At 47.0% G+C, this 24,684-nt stretch overlaps 1 protein-coding gene across 1 annotated transcript in view; it reads left to right on the top strand.

Annotated features, from left to right (window-relative positions):
• Window positions 1–6,397: 6,397 nt before the first annotated feature.
• Myo10 (myosin X) overlaps window positions 6,398–24,684 on the top strand; it is a 202,338-nt gene continuing 184,051 nt past the window's right edge. Inside the window, exon 1 of the mRNA XM_057789533.1 lies at window positions 6,398–6,844. Coding sequence (XP_057645516.1) covers window positions 6,824–6,844 — 21 coding nt within the window. The 5' untranslated portion in view covers window positions 6,398–6,823. The remainder of the gene's footprint in view (window positions 6,845–24,684) is intronic.

Raw genomic sequence — 24,684 nt, 5'->3', positions numbered from 1 at the left:
TCAATCAGTAGAAGAAAGCCATGTGTCTGGAGTAAAGGGGGTTTGGAAATTCTCCTTTGGGTTGGACAAGATTCCTAAGGTAGGACACTCTCCATACATGGTTATGACCACCAAATGCTGCAGGGCAGGCTGAAAGGCTGTGTGACTGCCCTTCGCTCTGGCTGCTGCCTTCACAAACTCAGGAAAGTTGGTAGAAGGTGATGGGGAGAGAGAAGAACCTTTCCTTCGGGGCATAAAATGTGAAGAAGAACCTGAGCCATATTAAAGTTTAAGCTGCAGATTCCGGTATGGGCAGACATGGTTTAGAAAGGAATGGTAGCTGGAGTGATGAGAATTGGAAACAAGGATGTTAGAAGTAGAGAGAAATTCTATGCTTGGAAGTGATTCAGTTGTGGAGGAGAGAGAGGAAGAAGGGCTGGCGATAGGGCCAGAAAGAGGCTGGAGCATTTGTCAAGCATTCATGGGGCCCTCTGTTCCATCCCCAGCACCCTGCATATAATGAGGTGTGTGTGTGTGTGAAAGAGAGAGAGAGAGAGAGAGAGAGAGAGAGAGAGAGAGGTCCAAGAGATAAGAGTGCAGACAAGTGCACTGTCGTAAGAGTTACGAAGGACTGGGCACATAGTACGTAGGGCCCAGTGCCAGATTAAAAGAAGGGCGCTTTGTTGTTGTTGTTTTTTTTTTTTTTTTAATTCTCAAGTACTAAGATAGCTACATCAAAGGAAATGACACTATGGCTAACTCTACAGGTAGACGTTGGCCCTGGAATTAAGAAGCTAGAGAATTTCAAAGGAAGGACACATCAAAGAGGATGAGATTTGAACACAGGGGCAGAGGACAAACATCAGAGCACAGAGGACCAAAGTGTTGACAGCTTGCCAGACAGAGTATGCACAGAGGACTGAGGACTACGTCTCTTCTGCCTTACTCTAATAGAGTATCGGAGGCTGGAGAGTGTGTAAAGAATATTTGCTTGGTTGGTGATTCTGGCGCTTGAAACAGCCAAACAGCACGATACTGGTGTATGGCGAGAAAAGCATGATGGGAAGCCGGCATGTGTAAAAGACACCTACTGAGCAGGAGGGGTAGCCCCACTTTATAACAACCTACTTTCGGGGGGTGGGCATTAATTCCTACCAACAGTGGAGCGTCTGCAACAAGTTGTATTCAATCACCCTTTGACTTGTTATATAGCCAAGAATGATCTTGAACTTCTGATTTTCCTAACTTTGCTTCCTCAGTGCCAGAATTACTAGTGTGTGCCTTCCCAAACAGCACTACCAACTGGAGACCGAGTGTTTACATACTTGAGGCTGTAGATGCCATCACTGTAACACACAGTGCTCACTGTGTGTGTCTTTGTGATCAAAGAGAAATGTCCCCCAGAGGCTTGGGTGTTTGAACACATGGTCCCCAGTTCATGATGCTTGCAGGGCGGGGTGTAATTGAGGGCGGGCTTTAAGAGTTCATAGTCTCACCCCTACTTCCACTTCTCTTTCTCTCTCCACTTCAAGGTATGAATAAAGGTGTGCTCTCTCAGGTTCCGGCTCCGCTCATTCGCTTTCTTACCTCTCCCTGCTGTTAAGGACTCTTATTCCTCTGGAACTGCCAACCCAAATAAACTCTTTGTTCTATAAGTTGCCTTGGCCACGATATCTTACCACAATGACCGGATGGAAGTAACCGATACACTTTGGTTTATAGGACGCTGGGGCTCAAACCCAGGACTTCCTGTGTGCTGGGCAAGCATTTCACCAGCTGAGCTACGTTCTCAGGCTCTACCATTCTTCAATATCATTCCATTATGGTCCCAGCCTCCAACACAGGAACCTTTGGGAAGAACTAACCATATGCAAACCATGGCAGGGAATGTGAAGAGAGACAGTCTAGTAGCAGTTCAGGGAATAATTGGGTTACAAACAAATCTTTCCAGAGTAGACACAATTGTGTTTGTGGCAAAGACTGAAAGTAGAAGAAAGGAACAAGTGAGCACTTCAGGTCTGGAAAAGGTGACTGTGTGTGAATGATAACGGTGGTGAGAGGTGACGGACTTCGAAAGACAGCCTGCAGCCATTTTGGAGTAATGGAAGAAGAAGGAGGCACACAGGCAGAACAGAATCAAGGAGAAAACCGTACAAACTTTCCAAGGTTATCATATGATGTATGATACTCAACAGGACCAGACCAGGAACGAAAATGGAATCCTCAGGTGCCAGGCACACACATGATACACAGACATATATGAAGACAAAACACTTTACACATCAAGAACTTTAAAGTTACAAATCCCCTTCATTTTTAATTATTTTTTTCAAAGAGACAAAATCTATTGAAAATTTAAGTGCTCCGTTCTGTAAGTGAACCGAAAGGATGGTCTTCTATTTTGTCAAAGCATGAAAAGAGTTTTAAATTGTGTCAGCTATTAACTTCTAATTTGTGTGAAAAACCCCTGCAGAACTTTCCCTTTCTCTAACTAGTAATTAAAGCATTACCGTGGAGCAATTAAGCGCTAGGTATTTAATAAAAATAAAGATAGTGGAAACACTCCACCTGCACACCCATCAAGATAAGTATCAGCAGCGAGAAAGCCAACAACAGCAGAGAACTCCATTTGAATTCATAAAGAGAGTTAAGACAACACCTCTCAATTGAAAACAAGCAAACACACGGCAGAGAACAAACAGGGCAAAATCTTACTCAACTCACACATAGACACATATAGCTTGAGCTAGGGAAAATGATTCAGTGATTAGTCAAATAATTTTTTTCCAGCTGTGGATTAATTATTTACCAATAAGTAAGAAATCTTCATTTTTGCCTTTGAGGTGTTTCATTTTACACCTTATTAGCTTGATATAATATCTTTGATTTCTGTGTAGGAGAGCTGAGAACAAAGCTTGTCTCGGACTTAATGTCCTTGTGACTGTCACTTGACAGAGACAAGCTTTGACCTTTAGCTTTTGACCATCAGTAGCACAGCCCCAAGGGGAAGTTTAACAACTCAGATTAAAAACCAACCAACCAAACAGAAAAAGTAGCAAGAGTAGATGTTCTTAAAAATCTATTGATTTAAAAGTGCTTTCCTTTCTTTGTTAGTCTTGCTGGAGACCTTGGGAGTTTAACACGGGCTCCCAAGGAACCTCTTCCATCCGCAAGGCTTGGAGGTTGCATGGCCTCCAGGAATGCTTAGAATAACTTGGCTGTTTGTTCTGCAAATAGTCTTACTGCTAAGGTTTATCTTTCTACCTTCTTGAGAATGTGCGTAGAGACAGAAAATCTGACAGAGTCTGCAAGGATCCTCAAGCCTCGAGTAGGCTGCCTGTGAGTTTAATCAAATACAGATTCCCAGGCACCCACTCTACTTCAGGGATTCAGGGCCAGGCTTTTGTCCGGTTTGTTTTCTTTCTCTTATATAACGTTGCCCTAGGGTGTTTGCATAAGGTGTTAAACATTTTTTAAAGGAAAGAAAATGATTACATAAATTCAACTTCCTAAATGGGATCTGGTGCAGTTATTGACCATATCGTCTTAAGTGACAAGCAATACCAATACTTTGTATAAGAGTTCAAGCTATGAACTGAGCATGGTTCCTCATGCCTTTGGTCCCAGTACTAGGAAGGCAGAGGAGAACAGTTCTTTGATTTTGAAGCCAGTCTGGTCTGTATAGTGAGTTCCAGGACTGCCAGGGATAAATAAAGAGATCCTGTCTTAACAGAACCCAAACAAAAAATGAAAACTATACATTCATGTGGCTTCAAATTTCATGTCATAAATGAACACTTCAAAGTATTTATTGTGCTTATGTGGTATAAAGAATAGTCAATTATGTAAAAGAATATGAAAATACACAAAAATGTATACATGTGATCAGATTATCATCGTTCAACCAAAATAAAATGTTAAATCAGAATAAATGCAGAAAATGTAATAACTCAATGTTTTTATTAAACAGGAGAGCTATAAACAATACCATTTTATTTACCATAATTTTCATTTTGACCATGTAGTTCACAAACTGCATTGTTTTAACATGAAGTTATGAATTGTTATAATAACAATCACAATAGCGCTTTAAAAACAACAAAGCAAGCCTAGAGTGTGGGCTTATTCCTGTAATCCCAGTGCTCAGGAAGTTGAGGCAGGAGGATTCTGAATTTGAGACAGGCCTTAGCTGCTTAGTTTTAACAGATGAGTCTGGGTCCATGGCTCAGTTGGTAGAGTGCTTGCCCAGCATACACAAAGTTCTGGGTTCTACCCCCAGCAAAGGAAAAGCTGAACGTGGGACCCAAATTTTGTAGATGGAAGCAGGAGAATCAGAAGTTCAAGGTCATCTCAAGCTACATAAAGAATTCTGGAATATCTTGGGATACTTGGCATTCTGTCTTAAATAAAAATTAACAAACTTTAGATTTTTTTTTTAATTTTAAATTTGCAGGAAGAGAAGGAAAAGTACTGAGTGCCCATGCTCCAGAGTAGCCCCAGGGTCCTCTATTGCCAACAGTTGTATTAGTTAAGCATGTCTGTTTCAGGTGAGTAGCCAGTACTGGCTTGGATGGTGACTTCTGAAAGGCCAAGGTTGCCCAACAAGAACTAAGCCATACCCACAGACTCCAACAAGCCACGCCCACAACTCCAACAAGCCACACCCACACAACTCCAACAAGTGCTCTAAATCATTTCTCTTGCAGAGATGTGTGCAGATTAATACCATAATGACTTAATTGTTCAGCTGCACTGTCTGAACGCACTTGGTGTGGCAGAACTCCTTTGACCAAGTGCTTTGGTTGGTGTTGAGAACTGTTGCTATTTATCCTGGCTCCATCTTAACTTTCTTTCTTCCTGGTGTAAACCCGTGGAAGAAACCAATCACACACCACAGGACATGTATCATTAATTAGTTTATAGCTTGACTCTTCCTTCAAAGCGCTAAGATGGGAGTAAGAGTACTAACGCTATTGAAACTGTTTTGTGTTACAAAGACGCTTTACACTTTCAAACGAGGATTACAAGAGGGTTCGTTTCTTCAGTTATTTCACTCGGTCGTTGAGCACAATACCCTCTCTCCAGAAGCTTCTGCTCTCCCAATTGCAGATGGATAGGACACCAAGAAAAAGTCATAATGAGACTGGTCTTCCAACATCTGGAATAAACCCGAGAAGCGGGTACCTAACCAGGTGGGGTGCAGCTTGGGATGGGAGGACTGTGTCATTTCCCAGAAAGTCTCCCCTGGAAGGAGTCCTCTCGAGCTGCTAGCAGTTAGCAAGTCCCTAGAACAGCGTAGCCCAGTTCACTGCTGTTTCCAGTTTGCCAGTTGCCAATCCGCCGCTGGGCTCCTGAGTCTGGCATCACCAGCCGGTCGGTTCAAAGGGTTCGTGGATACCGTGCTTGGATGGCCTGGCCCTGCTAAACTGCTCCAGAAGGAAACTCCCTCCGAGCTGTCTTTCTTGGAGTCTTTCTCCGAGTTCTTTCTGCACTGGGCCAAGCACCACTTTTGGAGGGCCAACTGGATTCTTGCTAGGAAAGCAGATTCTTAGGAACCCAGTCTGTGCTACAGATCCCCAGACTCCTGGCCACACTAAAGCTAGAGGAGTTACCTCAGTGGGAACCAGGACTTCTTCCATCTGCTGTTTTCTTTACGTCCAGCTTCGCGTTTTTAAGGAGCTATAGGGCATGTCCCGTTCCAGTATACAAAACATTTTCCGACGGCTATCACGAAAACTTCTAACGCGACTTAGAGCAGAGAAAGTCGATACGGAAAGGCAACTTCCAGAAGTTCGGATTCGTCTCCCGTTTTCCGCTTCCTGTCCAGCGATCTTTCACCGGCAGAGCCGAATTGATGAGATAGGCATAGAGCAGGTTCCTGGAGCGCCTAACAGTCACCGTCCCGGGGCCCCTCTCCCATCCCCTGTAGCTGTCTAGTCTCTATGGCCAGAGGGAAGAGTCAAATCCTCTAATGGCGCCTAGGCAGGTGGCAAGAAGACCCAGGAGAAGCGCATGGCAGCCAAGGATTCAGAGGTCTGGTCTAGGTGGGTAGCTCAGGCCCTCGCGGCCGCAGCACACAAGTAAAGCTGAAGGCGGAGCCTTTGGGGGCGTGGTCGGGCATCCGGTGGGCGTGGTCTTGTTGGTAGCTGGGAGTGGGAGCGGCGTGTGGGAAGCGTGAGCAGGCTGCGGGCGGGGCTACAATGGGCGTGTCCAGGCACCCGAGTGGGCGTGGTCTGGATATATTTGAGATCTGACTACCCCTGAAGGTTGAGGAGCTCTCGGGGGCGGGGCCGGTCCCGGAGTAGGCGTGGCCCTTCTCATGGAGGCGTGGTTCTTGGGCGGGGCGGGGCGGGGCGGGGCGGGCTGAGCCCCGGGGTAAGCGAGAACAGGAGGCTGGCGAGAGCCGGCTGCGCCTGGGGCCGGAGTGCTCACCGTTGTTGGCGGGCTGGTGAACCGCAGTCCCCCGCTCGGACCGAGCGCCCCCGGCGGAGCGCAGAGGGAGGCAGGCGCGTCGCCAGCCCCTGGCCGCCCTCCCCCAGCCCGGGAAGAATGTGCCAACAGCTGTTCTCCGCCCGCGAGCACTTCGGCCAGAAGTGAGGAACTTGGAGGAAGAAGAGACAAAGGCTGAGGTTGGGACGGAGGAGGTCCGAGAGGCGGACAAAAGGTGCGGAGGAGCAGCGGCGACCGGGGGATGGCAGCGCGGCGGCTCCGCGGGCTGGAGTCGCCCCGAGGCGCGCCGTGACACGCGTGGCTTCCCTGGACCTGCCGCCGCGCCACGCCGCGTTGCGCTGACTTCCGCGACTGCAGCCGGGCCGCCTGAGAAGAAGGTGCGGGCGCCGAAACAATGGACAGCTTCTTCCCTGAGGTGAGTGGCGGGCAGGACCTGGCGGAGACCGGCACCCTGACCAGCACACCGCGCGCGCCCCGGCGCCTGCGCGTCCCGGGGAGGGGAAACTTTGTGGGAGTCTCCTGAAACCCCACTCCCTCCGCCGGCCCCGAGTCTCGGATGAGTAAGCCTAGGCAGGTTGGGGTTTGTCCTGCTCTCGCATGTCCCCGGGCGTGGGTGGCTAGCTGACACTCCGCGCCAGGTGAGTCCGCGGGCGCCGGGCGGGGGAGAGCTGCGGGCCGGGCGGCCCGGGTGCAGGAAACGCGGTAAAAGGCGCAACCGGGACGTGCCTTTCTCCAAGAAAGGTCTGGAACTTCCTTTGCCGAACGTGCGGGCTTCCTGTGCAGGGGCCAGTGGCTTCCAGAGCAGCGGGCTAACGAAGTGCGAGCCGGTCCGGCAGAGTCCAATCACTGCTTGCCCTGCCTCGTTGGGCCTTCAAGTCCATGCTCTACCTAGCGGCGCTCGGATAGGAGGGCTTGAGGATAATTCCGGAGCACGTATTTAATGCCATTCTTTGGCAGATCTTGAATTCAAGTTTAAATAAAAATTCGTTTAGGGCAAACAAAGGTTATTTTAGAAGATGAAACCGATGCCCGTTTTAGGGTCTTTGAGGGCGGAACACCACAGTTACTTTAGACGCGACTTGAAAGTTCCCTTTCCCCCTGGGATGGAGAGCCGCTCTGGTTTCTTGGCACCGATTCCTTTCTTGGTTGTGTTTATTTAATAAATTCTGTTTAAGTTTAGAGGTTTGAAGTGGCTCAGAGTAAACTTAGCTGACTTAAGGGAGACTGATGTGATTTTCGCTGAAAGCCGGGGCGATGTTTTGTGAATCCGGGACAGTCTTAGAATCTTCCAGCAAATCAGAGTGGTGAGAATTTCCCTCCGCGTTAGCTAACTTGCTTTATCAGACCTAATTGGCTATAGTGTTTCAAGGTCTGACGTTCAAATGCTGTATTCTCGGGCAGCCACTTAGAATAGCCACAGTGATGTATTGTGTAATGGTCGAATCGACTTTTTCCAAAGTGGTCGTCTCTGTCACCCTGGAAAGGCAGTCTGGAAAGGAAATTAATCATTCGTCACTTAGGAAGAAAAGAACTATATTGAAAATTGTGACCCCATAGCATTTCCCAATTCCTGGGTTATTGTTTCATGCCTGTCGGAAGTCACTGGCACATTTGAGGAGTAAATGACCGCTAGGCTGGACTTTTATCTGTAAGAAAACTGAAGTTCCGTGTCTAGCGCAAATAGTTCTTAACTTGGTGTCTTTTGGAAAATTTGTACGTAGTTGTCGAGTGCTGACAAGGCTCCTTAAGCCTGAGGACCTGCGGAGTTCAAGGTCTCCCCTTGGGGTAGAATTCTGCCCCCTAGTGCAAGTGGTGGGAACTTCATGATAACATGCCCTATCAGTTCCTGCATCCTGGCCTTTTAAGTAACTCCAGGGGCTTCTTTTTATATGTTGGTTCTTTGGGAGGAGATCTCCGTGTCTCGGAGTGATCTTGGAAATAACAGTGAAGTTGTTTTTTCTTTTCTTTTGTTTTTTGCGGGTTGCCTGTTTCATTTTTCCTGTTTCTAGTGAAGAACCTTATTTGAAGAATGTATTACCAGATCCACAACTCTTTCTCTTCCCTGCTGATGGCTGGCATTTCTGGAAGTTATTATTATTTTTTTAAATCTGCCAGTGTGTTTATATTATCCTGGTGATTTCTAGTCAGCTGTCAGTATTCTGCCCCACACATAAAGCAGCGGGGCAGTAAAAAAAAAAAAAGCTAAACAATTGTGTCGTGATTGGAGACACACTCCCAACACACACCTTTTTGCTTTAATGTCTTAGAACACCATTTTGTTAACTGTTGGATGAAGGTGTTCCTTATCCCGTGAGACTAGAAGGCACAGAAATACAGTGTCCAAGGGCAGTCAGCTTATAGGGTCTCCTCCTCTCTGAGGAGTGTTCAGTTCTTTGCTAACTTTTTCTCTGTGATTTAGAGATAATGACTTGTTGCTTGTTAGCCAACAATTTGAAGTTCATGCTAACAGCTAAAAAATAAATTGTGTGAGGCAGACAACAAGGAAGTAGGAAGTGCTTCCGAATCCTTGCTGCTGCTCAGACTGGATTAGGTCTCTGCAAACTGGGTCCCTATGACATTGTGGGCCAGGCACCTCTGTGCCGGAGGGGCTCTCTGCACTCATAGCAAAAGAGAACTCTGACCTTCGCTCCACCAGTGCTAGTAGCCTTCCTCTCAACGGTGACGGTGACGTCCTAGAATGTATGCAGCTGTTACTGCAGGTCTACAGCGGCAGAGCTACACCCAGCCGAGCTGCCCTGCGTGCAGCAGTTGCCTCCCGGCCCTCATTCCTGTGTGTGCTTCTTGTCTGCACTTGCCTGGTCTAACTGGGAGCAGGCCTCCTGCTAGGGGCCAGTGGCGGCCAGGGAAGCTTGCAAGGCTTGTGCCAATCAGCTGATACCGCTGCCTTCAAAATTCGCTCCAGGATTGGCGGAAGGGACCGTGCCCAACTCCCCAGTCAGGTTTCAGTTTCTTCATGGCCTTCATTAAGTTTTTATGGCTTCTCTTGAGTTAATTGTGTGTGCTCACCCAAAGGAGCTTGCTTTTCCAGCGTTTCTTGTGAAGTTACTGAAAAGTTGAGTTCAAGGAGAAATTAAATTTAGGTATGTCTATGGCCAGAAGCAATTATGTACAATAAAGTACACACACACAACAAACCAGTCAACCAAACAATGACCTCCCCAAACAGTAAATGGCAAAGGTTCAGCTGTAAAATGACAAGACTCTTATACAACATTTTTGAGGTTCGCTGTGGGCTCCGTGTTCCCGTCCTTAGAACCAAGAGGCTGCCTGGAATACAGCGGGGCACCAAGCGTTTCCAGAAGAGCTGACCTCCTCTTTTTATTTTAGGCATAGGTGTGGCATGGGCTGTATAAGAGCAAGCTCTTGTTTGGATTAACAGCAAGATATAAATGGACACATTGATTTTTCATAATAAATATGTAGAGGCTGCATGCACATAAATTTAAATATAGAAAGTAGATATTAATGCTTCAAGAGACAGCTTGTTAATGAAAATATGCTAGATAATCCTATTTCTTATAGGCTGGTTCGATGTGACTTGGAAGAGGTTTAGCCCAATGCTGTTCAGAGGAGGACTAGAGGTGTAGTTTAGTGGTGGAAGCACTGAGTTTGAGCTTCAACAACACACACACACACACACACAGACCATACTTATACACACACATACATACACATCAATAACACACATACATACACATCACACATACCTATACACAAGCATACACACACAGCATTCACATGTACCATACACAGCACACACAGCATACACACACACCACACACACAGCACTCACATGTACCCTATACACCCATACACATCACACACATATATCACACATACATACACATCATACACAGCACACACACACACGCTCACACACACATATACACGCTCCTGCATAACTTGGGAACACATCATGGTTTCAGATGTTACCTGGAGTTATTCAGAAAACATTTTAAACTAGAAATAGACCCCACCAAGCTTCTTTCTTCCTCCCTTCTGATTAGTGGAGCCCGTGTGTGTGTGAGCCAGCCACACGTCCTATGACAAGAAAGTTGACACATTGATATTTTCTGTCATCTTTTCCACCCCTCATCAGTTCCTAATGTGTGCAGGAGAGGTGCTGAGGACCTTTGTCCCGCCAGATCTTGAGGGCTACAACATCTCTTGGTGGCACTGGCTGGGTCCCCTTTGACGTGCTTTCCAATGGGGTTATAGTCCCTTGCCTTGTCTGCCCAGTCCAGAAGAATTTCTCTTGTCAAGTCTCCCCCACCCCATATCCGGGACAGCAAAGCTGTGGGAACAGCTGCAAGCAGACAGTTGTTCTAGCCCAGAGTGCTGAGCTTCTGTCCAGGGGAGGTCACAAAAGCCCGCCTCCCCCACATCACACGGCCTGATCTTACATCTCTCAAAATCAGGCGGAAGCTGGTCTGCGCCAGGCCTTCAGCGTTTAACCAGAGTCCCAGAGAGAAAGGGCAGTGTTTGCTTGCTTAGCTCTGACCTCTTTCCGTGGCTTCACCTGTGAGTGTGCAAACCTTGACCGCGCTCATCCGCTCTTGTGGCCAGTGGGGTGGTAGTACCTTACTAACGCATTTCAAAACTGTGGCTTCAGAGGGACTGATACATATTTTCACGTTACGAATTTGCAGGGGGCTTGGAAGAACAAGTCCCTGATGAAGTCTGTGTGAGGCTTGGTACCGGTTCCCCAGCTGTGCAAGGGCCTTGTAGAGGCAAGTGGACGCCTTGCATTCCTAGCATCCACCCAGCCTGCACCATCTGTAGGATCAAAGCACTTGTAAGATCCCTGTGGTTAGCATGCCTTCCCTGGCTTTGACTGATAGTAGGTGGGTGTTCTAGTGTCTGCCTTGCTTGGTTGTTAGGCAAATAGGAGGTAAGATTTACCAAGCTCTACATGTGGTAGGTGGTGGGTATTTAAAGGTCAGTGATCAGAGCTACACTTAGAAGTCAAAAAAGATGCTGAGGATGGAGCCTGAGTTAGGTACCCAGGACACTTGAAACAGGAAGTAGTGGGGCAGTCCACTTAGGAGGTGCAGACAGCAAAATCAGAAGCCTGAGGTCCTCCTCGACTTTATAGGAAGTTTGAGGCCAGCTCAGTGCATGAGATACTTGTGTGGAGGAGGAAGAGGAGAAAAAAGGAGGAGGAGGAGGAAGAGGCCCCTGGTGGTGAATAAATCCAGGTACACATGGTTGCAAGGAAGGGCTGAGAGATGTGACCCAGATTGTTTCCTGGTCTGATTGCATTGATTTGATTTGGTTCCCCTCCCCCCTTTAAACCTAGGAAGTTCTTGGAAATTCTGTGCTTCCAGAGTTCCATCTAGATGACAGACTGTTCTTACAGCCTGTCGAGGGTGAGGTGCAGGTCTCCAGGTGGTGGCCACACCTTCGCATCTTGTGACTCTCTTCCAGATTTCCACCACATTGAGTTCTTTACCTTCTGCTCGCTGCCCTGGATGCAGCCCTGCAGCTCTTACCTTCTGCTTGCTGCTGTGTGAAAAGTTTGGCTGTCTGTCCTGCCTGCCCACTCTAGCGGGTCACCACCACAGTCAGCTCCCCACTGTCTCCCCCGAGCCTGCTTTCTCTCCTCTTGGTCTTTGGAGGAATTTGTTACTTTACATGACTTCCCCCTTCTCAAATGAGCGAACGGAGCCACAATAGGTTAGAGATCTTACATATAAGTAAATTCTGCTGCTCATGTACATAGAAAAGAAAGTCCTCAAGGGTGGGGGTTGACCTTGGAATAGCAGATAGTTTCATCCAAAGAGCAAATTAAAAAAAATAAAATATTTTTGTATTTTATTGTTTTAGGACAAAGAGAGAGATGAAGGGAGATATTTCTAACATTTTACAGTTCTTTGAAGATAATACTAAAGGCGGGTACTGTTTGTTCCAGACTTACTGTGTGCCAGGCGTGTTGTTGAGTTGTTATTTGCATGCTTGTTTAGTTCACATAACCCTATGAATACTACTTGTTAGTTGTGTGTACCCCATGGATGAAGAAGTGAGGCAAAGGTTAAGTAATCGGCCTAGTGTCACACAGCTAGAAAATGGACACATTACTGTATGAATTCAGAATCAGTCCTTCCAAAGATACAGAAAGCCTCACGCACCCACCTTTTCTGTCCCTTGGTCCCTTTTTTTTTTTTAAAGCTTTATCTCTCCTTGGCTGTTACTAAGTCGTTTCTGAGTTGAGTAGCAAGTGGTTCTCATCTTAGAAACATCGAGGCTCTATGGAGAATGTTAATCAGCATCTCAACATGGCAGTGTTTTTTATTTGCCTTGCTTTTTACATAGGGAGGGCAAGTGCATCTGTGTCCTTTAAAAGGCAGTTTCTGAAAGTATCTCAGCCTCAGAAGAGCTGCGAGGTAATGTTAGGCATTTCAGAAGGGCCTGGTTTATTAAAAGTATCTCAGCCTCAGGAGAGCTGCGAGGTCATGTTAGGCATTTCAGAAGGGCCTGGTTTATTAAAAGGAAAGGCAAGTTCCTTTGTTTCATGGCTTCTGCAGTTTCCACAGTGGAGACTGAAGTTTCTGTCCCACCTAGTCCTGCAGCTGTTCAGCCCCCAAGAAACACACAGAGGCTTATATTAATTATCAACTGTTTGGCCTGTTAGCTCAGGCTTGTTACTCTCTAGCTCTTACAACTTAAATTAACCCATAATTCTTATCTGTGTTTAGCCACGTGGCTTGGTACCTTTTCTCAATGAGGCATTCTCATCTTGCTTCCTGTGCATCTGACTGGTGACTGCATCCCTGCCTTTCATCTGATTACCCCACCTATACTTCCTGCCTGGCTACTGGCCAATCAGTGTTTTATTAAAGAGTGACAAATCTTTAACAGTGTACAAGAGCATTTTCCCATAGCACCAGAATGACTGTTGAGATGCCATTTTCTCTCTTGAAAGAACAATGCTGACTACACTCCTGGTGTTTCTTCATAGCAGCCCTCTTTCCCTTGGTAGCTGGACCCTCTGCAGAGCCCCCAGCGGGGAGGTTTCTCAGAGTACTCCTTGCATAAAACAACATACTTCTTGCTAAGAGCTGTTTTGAAAATGTGTCCCATGGGCCTCCAGTTAGAATCTGCTGTTCAACACCCACTTTTCATATCACATGACAGCATACCACCTGACCTGAGAGTTACAGGGAAGGTGCTGGAGTGTTCTGGTGGCAGAGGCCCCAGGCCTGTGGAGATTTATGCTGAGGAAAGGACAAACTTGCAACCTCTGCCTCAGTACGTGCTTTTTAAAAATTTGATTTCATGTGTATAGGTGCTTTGCCTGTATGTATGGCTGGGCACAGCCTGTGTGCAGTACTCCCAGGAACCAGAAGAGGGCGTTGGATTCCCCTCGAAGTAAGTAGAGTTACAGCCTACAGTAGTAAACCACCACGTGGGTGTTGGCAATAGAAACCCCCTCTTCAGGAAGAGCAGCCAATGGCTGAGCTTCCTGCTTAACTGCTCAGCCATCTCTCCAGCACCTGTTCTGCCCCCTCATTCCTCTTTGAGATAGGGTCTTGGAGTAGCCCCTGCTGACTTGCTTTGTAGCTTGGTTAGTCTTGCTATTAGGTGAGGATAGCCTTGAACATCTCCTCAATGCTGGGATTACAGGTCTGTAACCATAATGTCACCATATCCAGTGTACACACAGTACTGGAGGTCTAGCTCAGTACTTCCTAGCACTGAGCCACCAAGGACTAGTACTTCCTACCAAGTGAGCTGCATCCCCAGCCCCAGAAAGTTCTTTTGTGGATGTCAGTCTAGAGGAGGCTTGCTTCGCTGGGCCAGGGCATTAGTTATTGATGCTGTCACAGAATTCATACACTTCTTAGGTTGAAACGTGAATGGGCTTGTGAGTGATAGATTTACTGATTGCTTGGGGAACTTCAAAATATTTTAATCTAATTATATATGTTGTAACCAATATAGCCGTATTGTGAATTTTCACCATTTCTTAAAGCAAGCCCATTTGTGCCCCCAGCCCTTCTGCTACCCTGAGGGAGAACCCAGGACCTAGTGCTTACTCGGCAAACACTCTACCCTGGTTCTGTGCTCCAGCCCAGAGCAAGGACTTTTTATATGGTTTCCATACTTTTCATGCTGTAAAGAAAACTGAAGACAGAAGCTGAGAAGAAGAAAGTCTGTTTAGAGCCGAGACCACGACTTGATGTGCATAGCTCATATAATAGTGTAGATAAGATTATGTTTGGAAGATTACACCTTTGAGAGTCCTTTTGTTTCGAGCCATATACATTTAAACTTTTAAAACAATTTTTAATTTTATTTGTTTATTTATTTTTGGTTTTTTTTTTAGACAGGGTTTTTATGACATTTAAAATGCTTCTTATAGTTCTTTCAGAGTTTCACACATCCATAACCTTCACCTTCCATTCCTCATCTTTAATTCACTCCCCACTTCCCTGCCCACCCAACTTTGGGTCTTTTTTTTTTTTTTTCTTCCCATTTTGATCCTTCAAGATCAATTTTGTGTTGCCCAGATGATACTCGTGGCTATGGTCTTCGACAGGAGTGTGGTTGATTTACCAGAGTCAACTCTCTTTGAGAAAACTCTCTCGTTCTCCCAGAAGCTACCAGTTGTCAATAGCTCCATGTCTAGGGGTGGGATTTGGTCCGGCTTGGCTTATGCAAGTTTTGAACACACTGTTGTAACTGCTATGAGTTTATCTGCGCAGCTACCCCCATGTTTCCAGGAGATAATGTTTTCTTGCAGTCATCCACTGCCTCAGGCTCCTGCTCTCTTTCCACCCCCTCTTCTGCAATGAATCCTGAGCCTTGGGAGCCGGGTGCAGTATCTGTGTTCCCTTCAGGGCACCTGGGCCAGTAGTGGGTCTCTGTGTTAATCAGCAGCTCCTGCAAATAGAAGCTTATTAGACGAGCGTTGAGGGAGGCATTGATCTGTAGGTATAATGGTAAGTCATTAGGAATCAGTCTAATACCATGTCCATTTACAGCATAATAGTGTAAGGCTCTCCCCTAGGGCCTATGACCCGTCCGGTCATAGTTCCTTAGCCTGTTAATGGGGCTAGGTATGGGTTTCGTCCTGTGGAGTGGGACTTAGCTACAATTAGAAAGTGGTCGGTCTGGAGAGATGGCTCAGTGGTTAAGATCGCTGACTGCTCTTACAGAGGACCAGGGTTCAGTTCTTACCTAGCACCCACATGGTAGCTCACAGCCATCTGTAACTCTAATTGTAGGCAATCCAATGTCATATTCTGGCCTCAGTGGGCACTGCACACAGGTGGTGCAAATGGATACATGCACCGTACACATAAAATAAGACTTCAAAAGGAGGGAAAAAAAGAAGGCTGCTTGTTCCCATGCTGTTTAAGCCGTTGTTGCACTGGTGGGCATGGGTTCCAGGCCAGTCGCTGCTGTAGTTTGAAGGGTTCATAGCTGTGTGTGATTGGTGATTATTTTCCCTCTCCAGTGGCTTGCGTAACACCAGTACAGTTCTGTGATAGCCAGTATGAAAAACTCCCAGCTCTTATACCAGCTTGGTTGGTCAGAAAGCATGTGATGTCTTCAGCAATAGGTTCTCACTGTCAAGTCCTAGAGAGCCACCAAGAGCAGTGGCGAGAGCTGTAATGTTTGGGGAGGCCAATGGGGCCTCACTGGCCAGCAGCTCCAGAAGATGTAGCTTATATCTGACCCTGGGCTTTTGATTTGTTAGCCGCTGGTGCAGTGGTTCTCAACCTTCCTAACGCTGCCACCCTCATGTTGTGGTAACCCCAGCCATAAAATTATTTCCTTGCTACGTCATGGCAGTAATGTTACTACTGTTATAAATTGTAATGTAGATATCTTATATGCGACCCCTGTGGAAGGGTCGCGACCCACAGGTTGAAAACCGCTGCTCTAATGTCTGGCAGGAGCATAGTTGCCCTGCTTTAGAACTCCATTTAAACTCTGTGCACATATGTAAAACTTCTACAGTAGCGGCTTTGCATGTATCATTTTTAAAGGGTCTTTGGTGTTATTATCCCATCCCTCCCCCTCTACTCTGCCTTGTATTTCCCCACCCCAGCTTAACTAACTTCCTGTTCTATTATTAACCCTTTATACCAGTCTGCTCTACCTCCCCCCCGTTTCTTTTAGTTTTCTGCATGGCGTGTGTCTCTACGTATGTGACATATATGTATGTGGGTGCTCACAGAGGCCAGAAGAAGGCACTGGGTCCCCTGGAGCTGGAATTATGATCGGTTGTGAGCCACTCGACGGGTGCTGGGGACCGCATTCGACTCCGCCAGGGGTGCAGCAATCCCTCTTAGCTGCTGCACCTTCTCTCAGCCTCCTAAAGCGTTTTCTTTATTTGCGTGTGCGGGCCTGAGCGCTGATGTACCACAGTGCATATGTAGAGGTCAGGTCAACGTGTAGAAGTTGATTCTCTCTTTTCACCATGTAGGTCCCAGGGATTGAACTCAGGTGGACACACTTGGCAGCAGGCACCTTTACTCACTGAGCCGTATTGTAGGCCCGCCCATGCAATTGTTTTTGTTTTCCCCTTTGTTCTGATTTTTAAAGTATCTTAAACACAAACAAACACTTTTTTGTGTGTTTCATATATAATGCCTTCTTTGCAGAGTTAAAGTTTTATTTTACATTATTTAAAAAGTGAGACTTAAAATAGAACTACTAAATTCTATTGTGAGTTTTTGGGAAGGTTTCATAATATTGTCAGTTAGACTACACACAAAGTAACTGCTATCAGCACAGAGTCAAAGTTCATATTATTTCCTAGCGAAGACCAAGATTTGCATTTCTTTGATATTGTTTGTCTTTGTGGTCTGCACAGCACTCGGGAGTCCACAGTGCAGGAAGATACCTCTGGGTGTCAGGTGTGAGCGTAGTAACACTGCCATTCATCTGGCGGACGTACCAATCCCGCGGCCCCTTTTAGGATGTTGCTAATTGTTTTCTGCCCTAGCAGCACCAGAACCCTTTCTGGTACCTAGCTTGCTGCACGTTTGTCTGATTATTTCTTCAAGATGAAACTGTGCAGGCGTGGGTGTGTGTGATCAAAGGGTTTACACAAGTTTACTTGGACGCTCAGACTGCATAAGCTTGATGGAAAGTGTCAGCTCACCTTGTAGGAGGCACAGATGAGCCACTGCTGATGTGTGTGTGTGGCGGGGGGCTTTGTAGCTTCCCATCAGAATGAGTGCAGTGCACAGCCTGCTGGGGGAAGTCAGCACAGGCTCTGGATTTATGCTTCCTCCTCTGGCTCTTTAGTTTTTCATGTTTGATTATCAGCAAGGCTGCTGATTGAATGCCCTCCTCCCTATCTGGGCGTCGTTACTAGTGTTCATTTTTGAGGTCAAAGTTTCACGGGAACCAGGATATATATTTCCCGGGTATCTGTTTGACGAATTACTTAAATGGCCTTCTTTTAATTTTGTTTCCTTTGCCTTGTACTGTCTTTGGAGATAACCATAGGCACGAGTTGGTCTGTGATTACTGTTTTACTTCGGGGACTTAACGAACACACCCTAGGTATGTGTTGGGAGATCTAGGTGTGTTTAAGTTCATTATCTATTAACTCAGAAAGTCTTTGCACAGACTTGGAAGCCAATGTGTTAAGACTTCCTACATCCCTAACAGGGCCACCATTGTCCTTTCCTGCAGCCTCTTTCTATTTCCACCCACACTTTGTTCCACACATGTGACCGCAGGAGACTTAGCAGGGTCAAGGTGGAAGACACCGGTCCTTGTCCTCACCTTGAGACTGGCCCTCATTTTACTATTGCATAAGACTGGCGATGTTCTTCAACTCCCCCTTGTGCATATGGCGAGCTAACAATTCCCAGAAACCAAGCCAGAACCCTGGACTGGATTTGATAACTCTTGTCTTTCCTTAGATTTTCTGGTACAGGCCAGAGCTTTGGGCCAACTAGGTCACTCGCCCTCCAGCAGTTCCCAGTCTCAGATTTCTGAGTGTATTCAAGTGTACTACTTTTCAGTTCTCTCCAACCTAGCACTGTTGACATTGCTGTGGGGGAGTGGGGGATGGGGGAGTGGGGGATGGGAGAGTGGGGGATGGGGGTGGGGCTGCCCCATGCATCGTAGGATTTTTATTCTCATTGACCTCTCAGTCACTGGATGTCAGTATCCCCAACTCCCAATGGTTGCAACAATAGATGTTTCCAGAAATCAACCAGCGGATTCTGGCATGAAGGGCCCACAATGCTGTGCTCCTTCTGTTCTGTACAGATTAAACACAGTGGTGTGCTCTCAGCCTTCCCCAACTCTTTTCTTTCCTAACGGCTTCTCGTGGCTTTGGGTGACGTGACGCAAACGCCCCTTTATCAGTGCTGCCGTTCATTCTGTGTGGGCTCTGGTTTCTCCCTCGGGTGTCAGCGCCTGTCCACATTTGCAGCCGATACTTGACATTTGAGTCGTCTATCAGATTCCTGTACAGTCTGAACCTCTGCCTTAGGCTCCTTCTGGCTCTCCCACGGGTCCTTTCACCAAATGCTCTTTCGCTTATATCCTCGCCCAGAAGCATTAGGGAGACGCTGCTGATGCTGGGTAATTAGTTGACAGTTGTTCTCTGGGTGAAGAGAAAGTCACATTTTCCCAAGAGTCCCAGTGCGCCTAAATAAGTTGCTTCCCAGGTACTGTTCTTGTGTGTTTTGGAGTTTTATTCTGGTTTCTTTAAAAAATAATTAAGTATAGGCTTAGAATCTGCCCAAGTAGCTAGAAGTGTAGCTTACGGTAGAATGCTTGCTCAGCTGTGCCGGGCTCTGGGTTCTGGCCCTATGCTACAAAACACTCAGGGTACAGGAGGTCCTTCCTCTTTCCTGTCGCCCATTCCCTGGTGGTGACCTTTTACATAAGAATAGTTGAGTATCAAAACAGTAGCCCATCATCAGAACTGACATTGGCGGAGGCTGGAGACCTCACTCGGGTTTCCCTGGTCTCATAGACTCAGGCCTGTGTGCACACATCTCCACACACAGCTCCCAGCATGCAGTGGGTGCTTTGCCACCCACAGTGTCCCCATGGGGAACTGTTCCCACAGTCCCTCAGGTACTCCTTATCATCCCTTCCTCATTTTCCTTCAACCTCCCATCTTCTCTGTAATTTTGTTACCCGAGATTTGATGTAAATGAACTCAGGCAGCAGGGCACACAACCTTTTTGCTGTTTTGTTTTGAGAGACCATCTCTTGTAGCCCAGGCTGACACTTACTTGACTACCTTGCTACAGTAGCTAAGAATGACCTTGAACTCCTGATGTTCCTGCCTCTGCCTCCGAAATGCTAGGGTTACAAGTGTGTGTCCCTGATACCAGCCAGTACGTAATCTGGGAGGGTGTCATTTTTCACTCACTGCCCTTTGACCCTTTTTCTTGGTAGATGTCAGCAGTTCGTCCTGGACTCGTGTTGGCTATATGCTGCCTTCACACACGTGTTAACGTCAGTTGCTGTGTCCAGGACCATTCTGAGATAACTGCTGTCTTGTTCTATTCCGGTCCCGTGGCTGTTCAGAGCTCGTATTGCCCTTACTCCATGCCCAAATTAGAGTTGCTGGGAAAGAACTATGTGATTTCTGACTTTAACTTTTCAAGTAACTTTTAAAATTAAGTTTATTTTAGTTTAACAACTAGTCATGGTACATACATAATAACTGTGGCTTGGCAGACGTGTGCAAATGTGGAGGTCAAAGGCCATCTCTGTGGAACTGATTCTCGCCTCCTTCCTTAATGTGGGCATGGAACTTAGGTCATCAGGCTTGCTCAGCAAGCCCTTGTACTCACTGAGCCTTCTCGAGGGCCCTGGATTTTCCCAAAGACTCTGAAGTCGATTTTTCTGCTAGAATTCGTGGTCATCATTTTCCATAGAAGAAATATCTAGTGTGAGATTCTTCAGCTGAGACAGGTACGTCATGAAATACAGTGAATTGGTGTGGCCAGGCTGCTGGGACTGGGGCCCTCTGCCGTCATTGTCATAGCCTCAGGACACTTCAGTCCCGCAGGCAGTAGCCAGTCAAGCAAATAAATGGACGCTGCGGTTTGCCATATACGAGACCTTGCAGGACGCAGGACAAAAGGCGTCAAGACATTTCTGTCCCCGATCAGTGACACAGGAAGATTAAGACAGACAGGGCTTTCTTTAAACCAAGACGTCAAAACATCCAAACCTCCTTGGGGTCAGGGGTGGTGCTGGTGACAAGAAAAGCTAGAGTGTGCGGGGGACAGTCTCCACCCAGGTCTTGTCACTGTGCCGGGAGTAATGGCTCCTAGCAATGTGTGCTCCACTGGGAATCTAGTCAGAGCTCGTGAGTGAGGTGCCCTGTGAGGGGACATGCAGACCAGGGCTCTGTGGATGCTTTGTCTCATCCTGCATCTCACCTGGATAGGGGGAGTGGCTGATGAGGGAGCCCACTGTGGAATCTGGGGGAGCAGAGTAGAGGCTTCTCCTTACTGCCACTTGTTACTGTGTCTGGATAATGCTTTGAGAAGAGCTGTGTTTGCTGCAGACGCCAAAACAAAGGAAAAACTTTGAGGAGAGAGAATCACACACAAGAGTGTGCTCCCTGAAACTTTTCAGTGCCTCAGCTGAGGGCCACCCGATTCTCGGGATGGGGCTGTCCCCCGGTTTCTCAGTCTGATCCTGGGAATCTGACCTGCTTGCATCCTTCCCGCATGTTTTTAAATCAGCTTGCCGCACCCCCTATGTTGAGACCCCCTCATTTCGCTTCCTTCTCCTTGTAATTACACTGTGCAGAGACACTGGCCCTGAGCCCCGGGGAACACCCTGTATTCTGCTCTCACCACCAAAGTCAAGGCAAAGAATTTTCCCACGTACTAATCTTTTATCTGGGTCACCCCTAATTTGTATGAAGAGCTTGTACTTGCTCTTGTTTGTTTGTGCATGTGTGCGTGCGTGTGTGTGTGTGTGCATGCGTGTGTGCGAGTTTTGCGTCTGAGCAGCAGGTAGGTGAGCTGGTATCACTCAAGTGTAAAGGAAATGAGGACTTTTATTTAAGCCTGTCTATACAGTTAAGTCTCATATGCATTCAGTTGTCCCCTAGGATGTGTGAGAGACTATCTCCTTGGACAACAAAATTCATGGTGCTCAAACTCCAGTGGCATTGTATTAGAATGTAACTGTACACAGCCACCTGTTTGTAAGCTGTAAATGCTGTGTAAATAATTGTTCTGTTGTTTAGGTAGTTCTGATTAGAAGAGGCTGTGTTTTACCTATAATAGAATAGGATGAATGCCCAGGAATGGCCAGTGAAGACACAGGCGAACTGTATATGTCATATATGCCTCTCTTAGGGTTACCCTTGCTGTGATAAAACACCATGGCTAAGGAAACATCCAGAGGAGAAGGTTTGTTTGACTTATGTTTCCTGAATTAAGGTCCACTGAGGAGAGCCAAGGAAGGAACACAAACAGGGCAGGAACCTGGAGGCAGGAGCTGATATAGAAGCCATGGAGGGATGCTGCTTCCTGACTTGCTCCTCATGACTTGCTTGCTCAGCCTGCTTTCTTATTACAACTCAGAACCACCAGCCCAGGGATGGAACCACCCACAATGGGCTGAGACCTTCCTTATAGGTCACTAATTAAGAAAATGTCCTGCTTAATCCCAGCACTCGGGAGGCAGAGACAGGCGGATCTCTGTGAGTTCGAGACCAGCCTGGTCTACAAGAGCTAGTTCCAGGACAGACTCCAAAACCACAGAGAAACCCTGTCTCAAAAAAACCAAAAAAAAAAAAAAAAAAAAAAAAAAAAAAAAAAAAAAGAAAATGTCCTGCAAGCTGTGTACAGCCCAGTCTTATGAAGGCTTTTCACAATTGAGCACACCCCCCTTACAATGTTGATGACTAGCTTGTGTCTGGTTGACATCAAATTAGCCAGCACACTGCTTACTGGTATATATGTGTGTGTGTGTGTGTGTGTGTGTGTGTGTGTGTGTGTGTGTATTCCTGTTTCCTGGCTTGAGGCTACTGGTAGTGAAGTCTCTCACTAAAGCTCTGCCTCCAAGGACTTTTGCTCAGATCTCACTGCTTGTTGTAAAGATTCGGAATTTTCAATAAACAGGGCTGTGTGCTGCTTGTGTTTTCCTGAGAAGATAAAATTCAGGAGGCACCTCCCTGCTGTTTCCCACACACTTGTCTTGGTAGAATGGAGTCATCAGAATACTGTTTTGACTGCTCTAAAATCTGCGACCCTGAAGGTGTTTGTAAGTCAGGGGTTGTCTCAAAAGTTGGTACCAAGCTCAGTTTCAAGACCCTGAAGGCCAGGCACAGACTGTAAATTTGGCATTAGTTCCCTTCAGACTTGGAGACCCCACTGAAAGTCTCCTGTTTCTCTCGCTGATGAAGCTTTTTCAGCTGTAACAATTTTTCTCTGGCCAGTGGGGCAGATTCGCTGTTAACTTTCTGTGTGGTAGGTTATAAAACCACGTGTGGTCAGGGCTCTCTGCACAGGCCAGAGAACCCTTTTTCTCTATAAAATATTTAAAAGCCAGGATCTCCCCCTTCCACAACATTCCATGTATCCTAGGCTGGCCTCAGATTTGTGTGTAGCTTTGGATGACTTTGAACTCCTGACCGTCCCGGCTCTGCCTCCCAAATACTGGTGTTGTAGCTATGCAGCTACACCTGGGGTGTGTGGCCCCGTGGTAGGACTTCATACATGCTAGAGAGACGCTCTGAGCTGACCAACATCCCCAGCTCCATGATTTTATTTTCCTCAAGAGAAGAGAAGAAAGCGCATCAGGTGGAATATATACTCTTGCTTATGAAATGAGGTTTGAGTTTTGGCATTTAATATTTTGGGCCGTGAGCAAATCCAGTGTTCTGCATTTGTATAGGATAATATGAACAACTGCCCTTCTCTCAAATTACCGTTCACCACTGTTTTAACCATAAGAACACGAAACCACAAGCCATCCGTCCAGAGAACAATAGGGAACAAACATGGTTTTTTTAACTTGGCCCAACTGGGCTTCAGGCCGTGTGCATTTTGAGATAATGTATGCTTTGAGATTAAAAGTCCTTTCTAGGGGCTAAGAGGGCTTTTTGTTGAATGCGGCTTGTCTTTATTGTCATGTTATCTTTGAAATTTCAGAGCAGTTCGTTTTATTCCTCAGTGCAGATAGCAGTTGTGTGCCTCCGATCTACGTCGAATGATGGGGTCAGACACATAACTCAGGCTGTTATGTCATCAGAGTTTCTTAAAACCCCCTCGGGCACCTGACCAGACCAGACCCTGCTGTGAGGCTTTGGAGCTGGTGTGAGCATGAGATGTAGTAAGATAAGCTGATCTCAGAGTGGGGCTGGCTCAGTGGATCCTGAATTCTTCAGAGATTCCTCTGGCTTGAAAGAGTGCCATCTTTATAGTAGACTATTATTTTAAGGTGTGTTCCATTGTTTATGCTATGGAACATTTGTTTTAATGATCCTAAAATGTGTTTCATTCTTTTATGTTGCATTTGTTTAACTCTGAAGCTGTGATTCTTTGCCTGTCTAAAACACCCTATTGGTCTAACAAAGAGCTGACCCACCAGTGGCAAGGTGGAAGGATAGGTGGGGCTGACAGGCAGAGAGAATAAATGAAAGGAGAAATCTGAGAAAAGAAGAAGAAGAAGGGTCAAGGAATGAAAGGACGAAGAGAGGAGGAAGCTAGGGGCCAGCCACACAGCCACACAGCCACACAGCCACACAGCCACACAGCCATACAGCCATACAGCCACCCAGCCATACAGCCACTCAGCCACACAGCAACCCAGCCACACAGCCACCCAGCCACCCAGCCACCCAGCCACACAGCCACCCAGCCACCCAGCCATACAGCCACACAGCCACCCAGCCACACAGCCACCCAGCCACCCAGCCACCCAGCCACACAGCCACACAGCCATACAGCCACCCAGCCATACAGCCACCCAGCCACACAGCCACACAGCCACCCAGCCATACAGCCACCCAGCCACCCAGCCACACAGCCACACAGCCACACAGCCACCCAGCCATACAGCCACACAGCCACACAGCCACACAGCCACCCAGCCACACAGCCATACAGCCACACAGCCACCCAGCTACACAGCCATACAGCCATACAGCCACCCAGCTACACAGCCACACAGCCACACAGCCACACAACCATACAGCCACCCAGCTACACAGCCACACAGCCACCCAGCCATACAGCCACACAGCCACCCAGCCATACAGCCACACAGCCA

The sequence above is a fragment of the Chionomys nivalis genome, chromosome 15, assembly GCF_950005125.1.
Source record: "Chionomys nivalis chromosome 15, mChiNiv1.1, whole genome shotgun sequence".
NCBI lineage: Eukaryota > Metazoa > Chordata > Mammalia > Rodentia > Cricetidae > Chionomys > Chionomys nivalis.
This window is presented reverse-complemented; position numbering and strand designations above follow the sequence as displayed.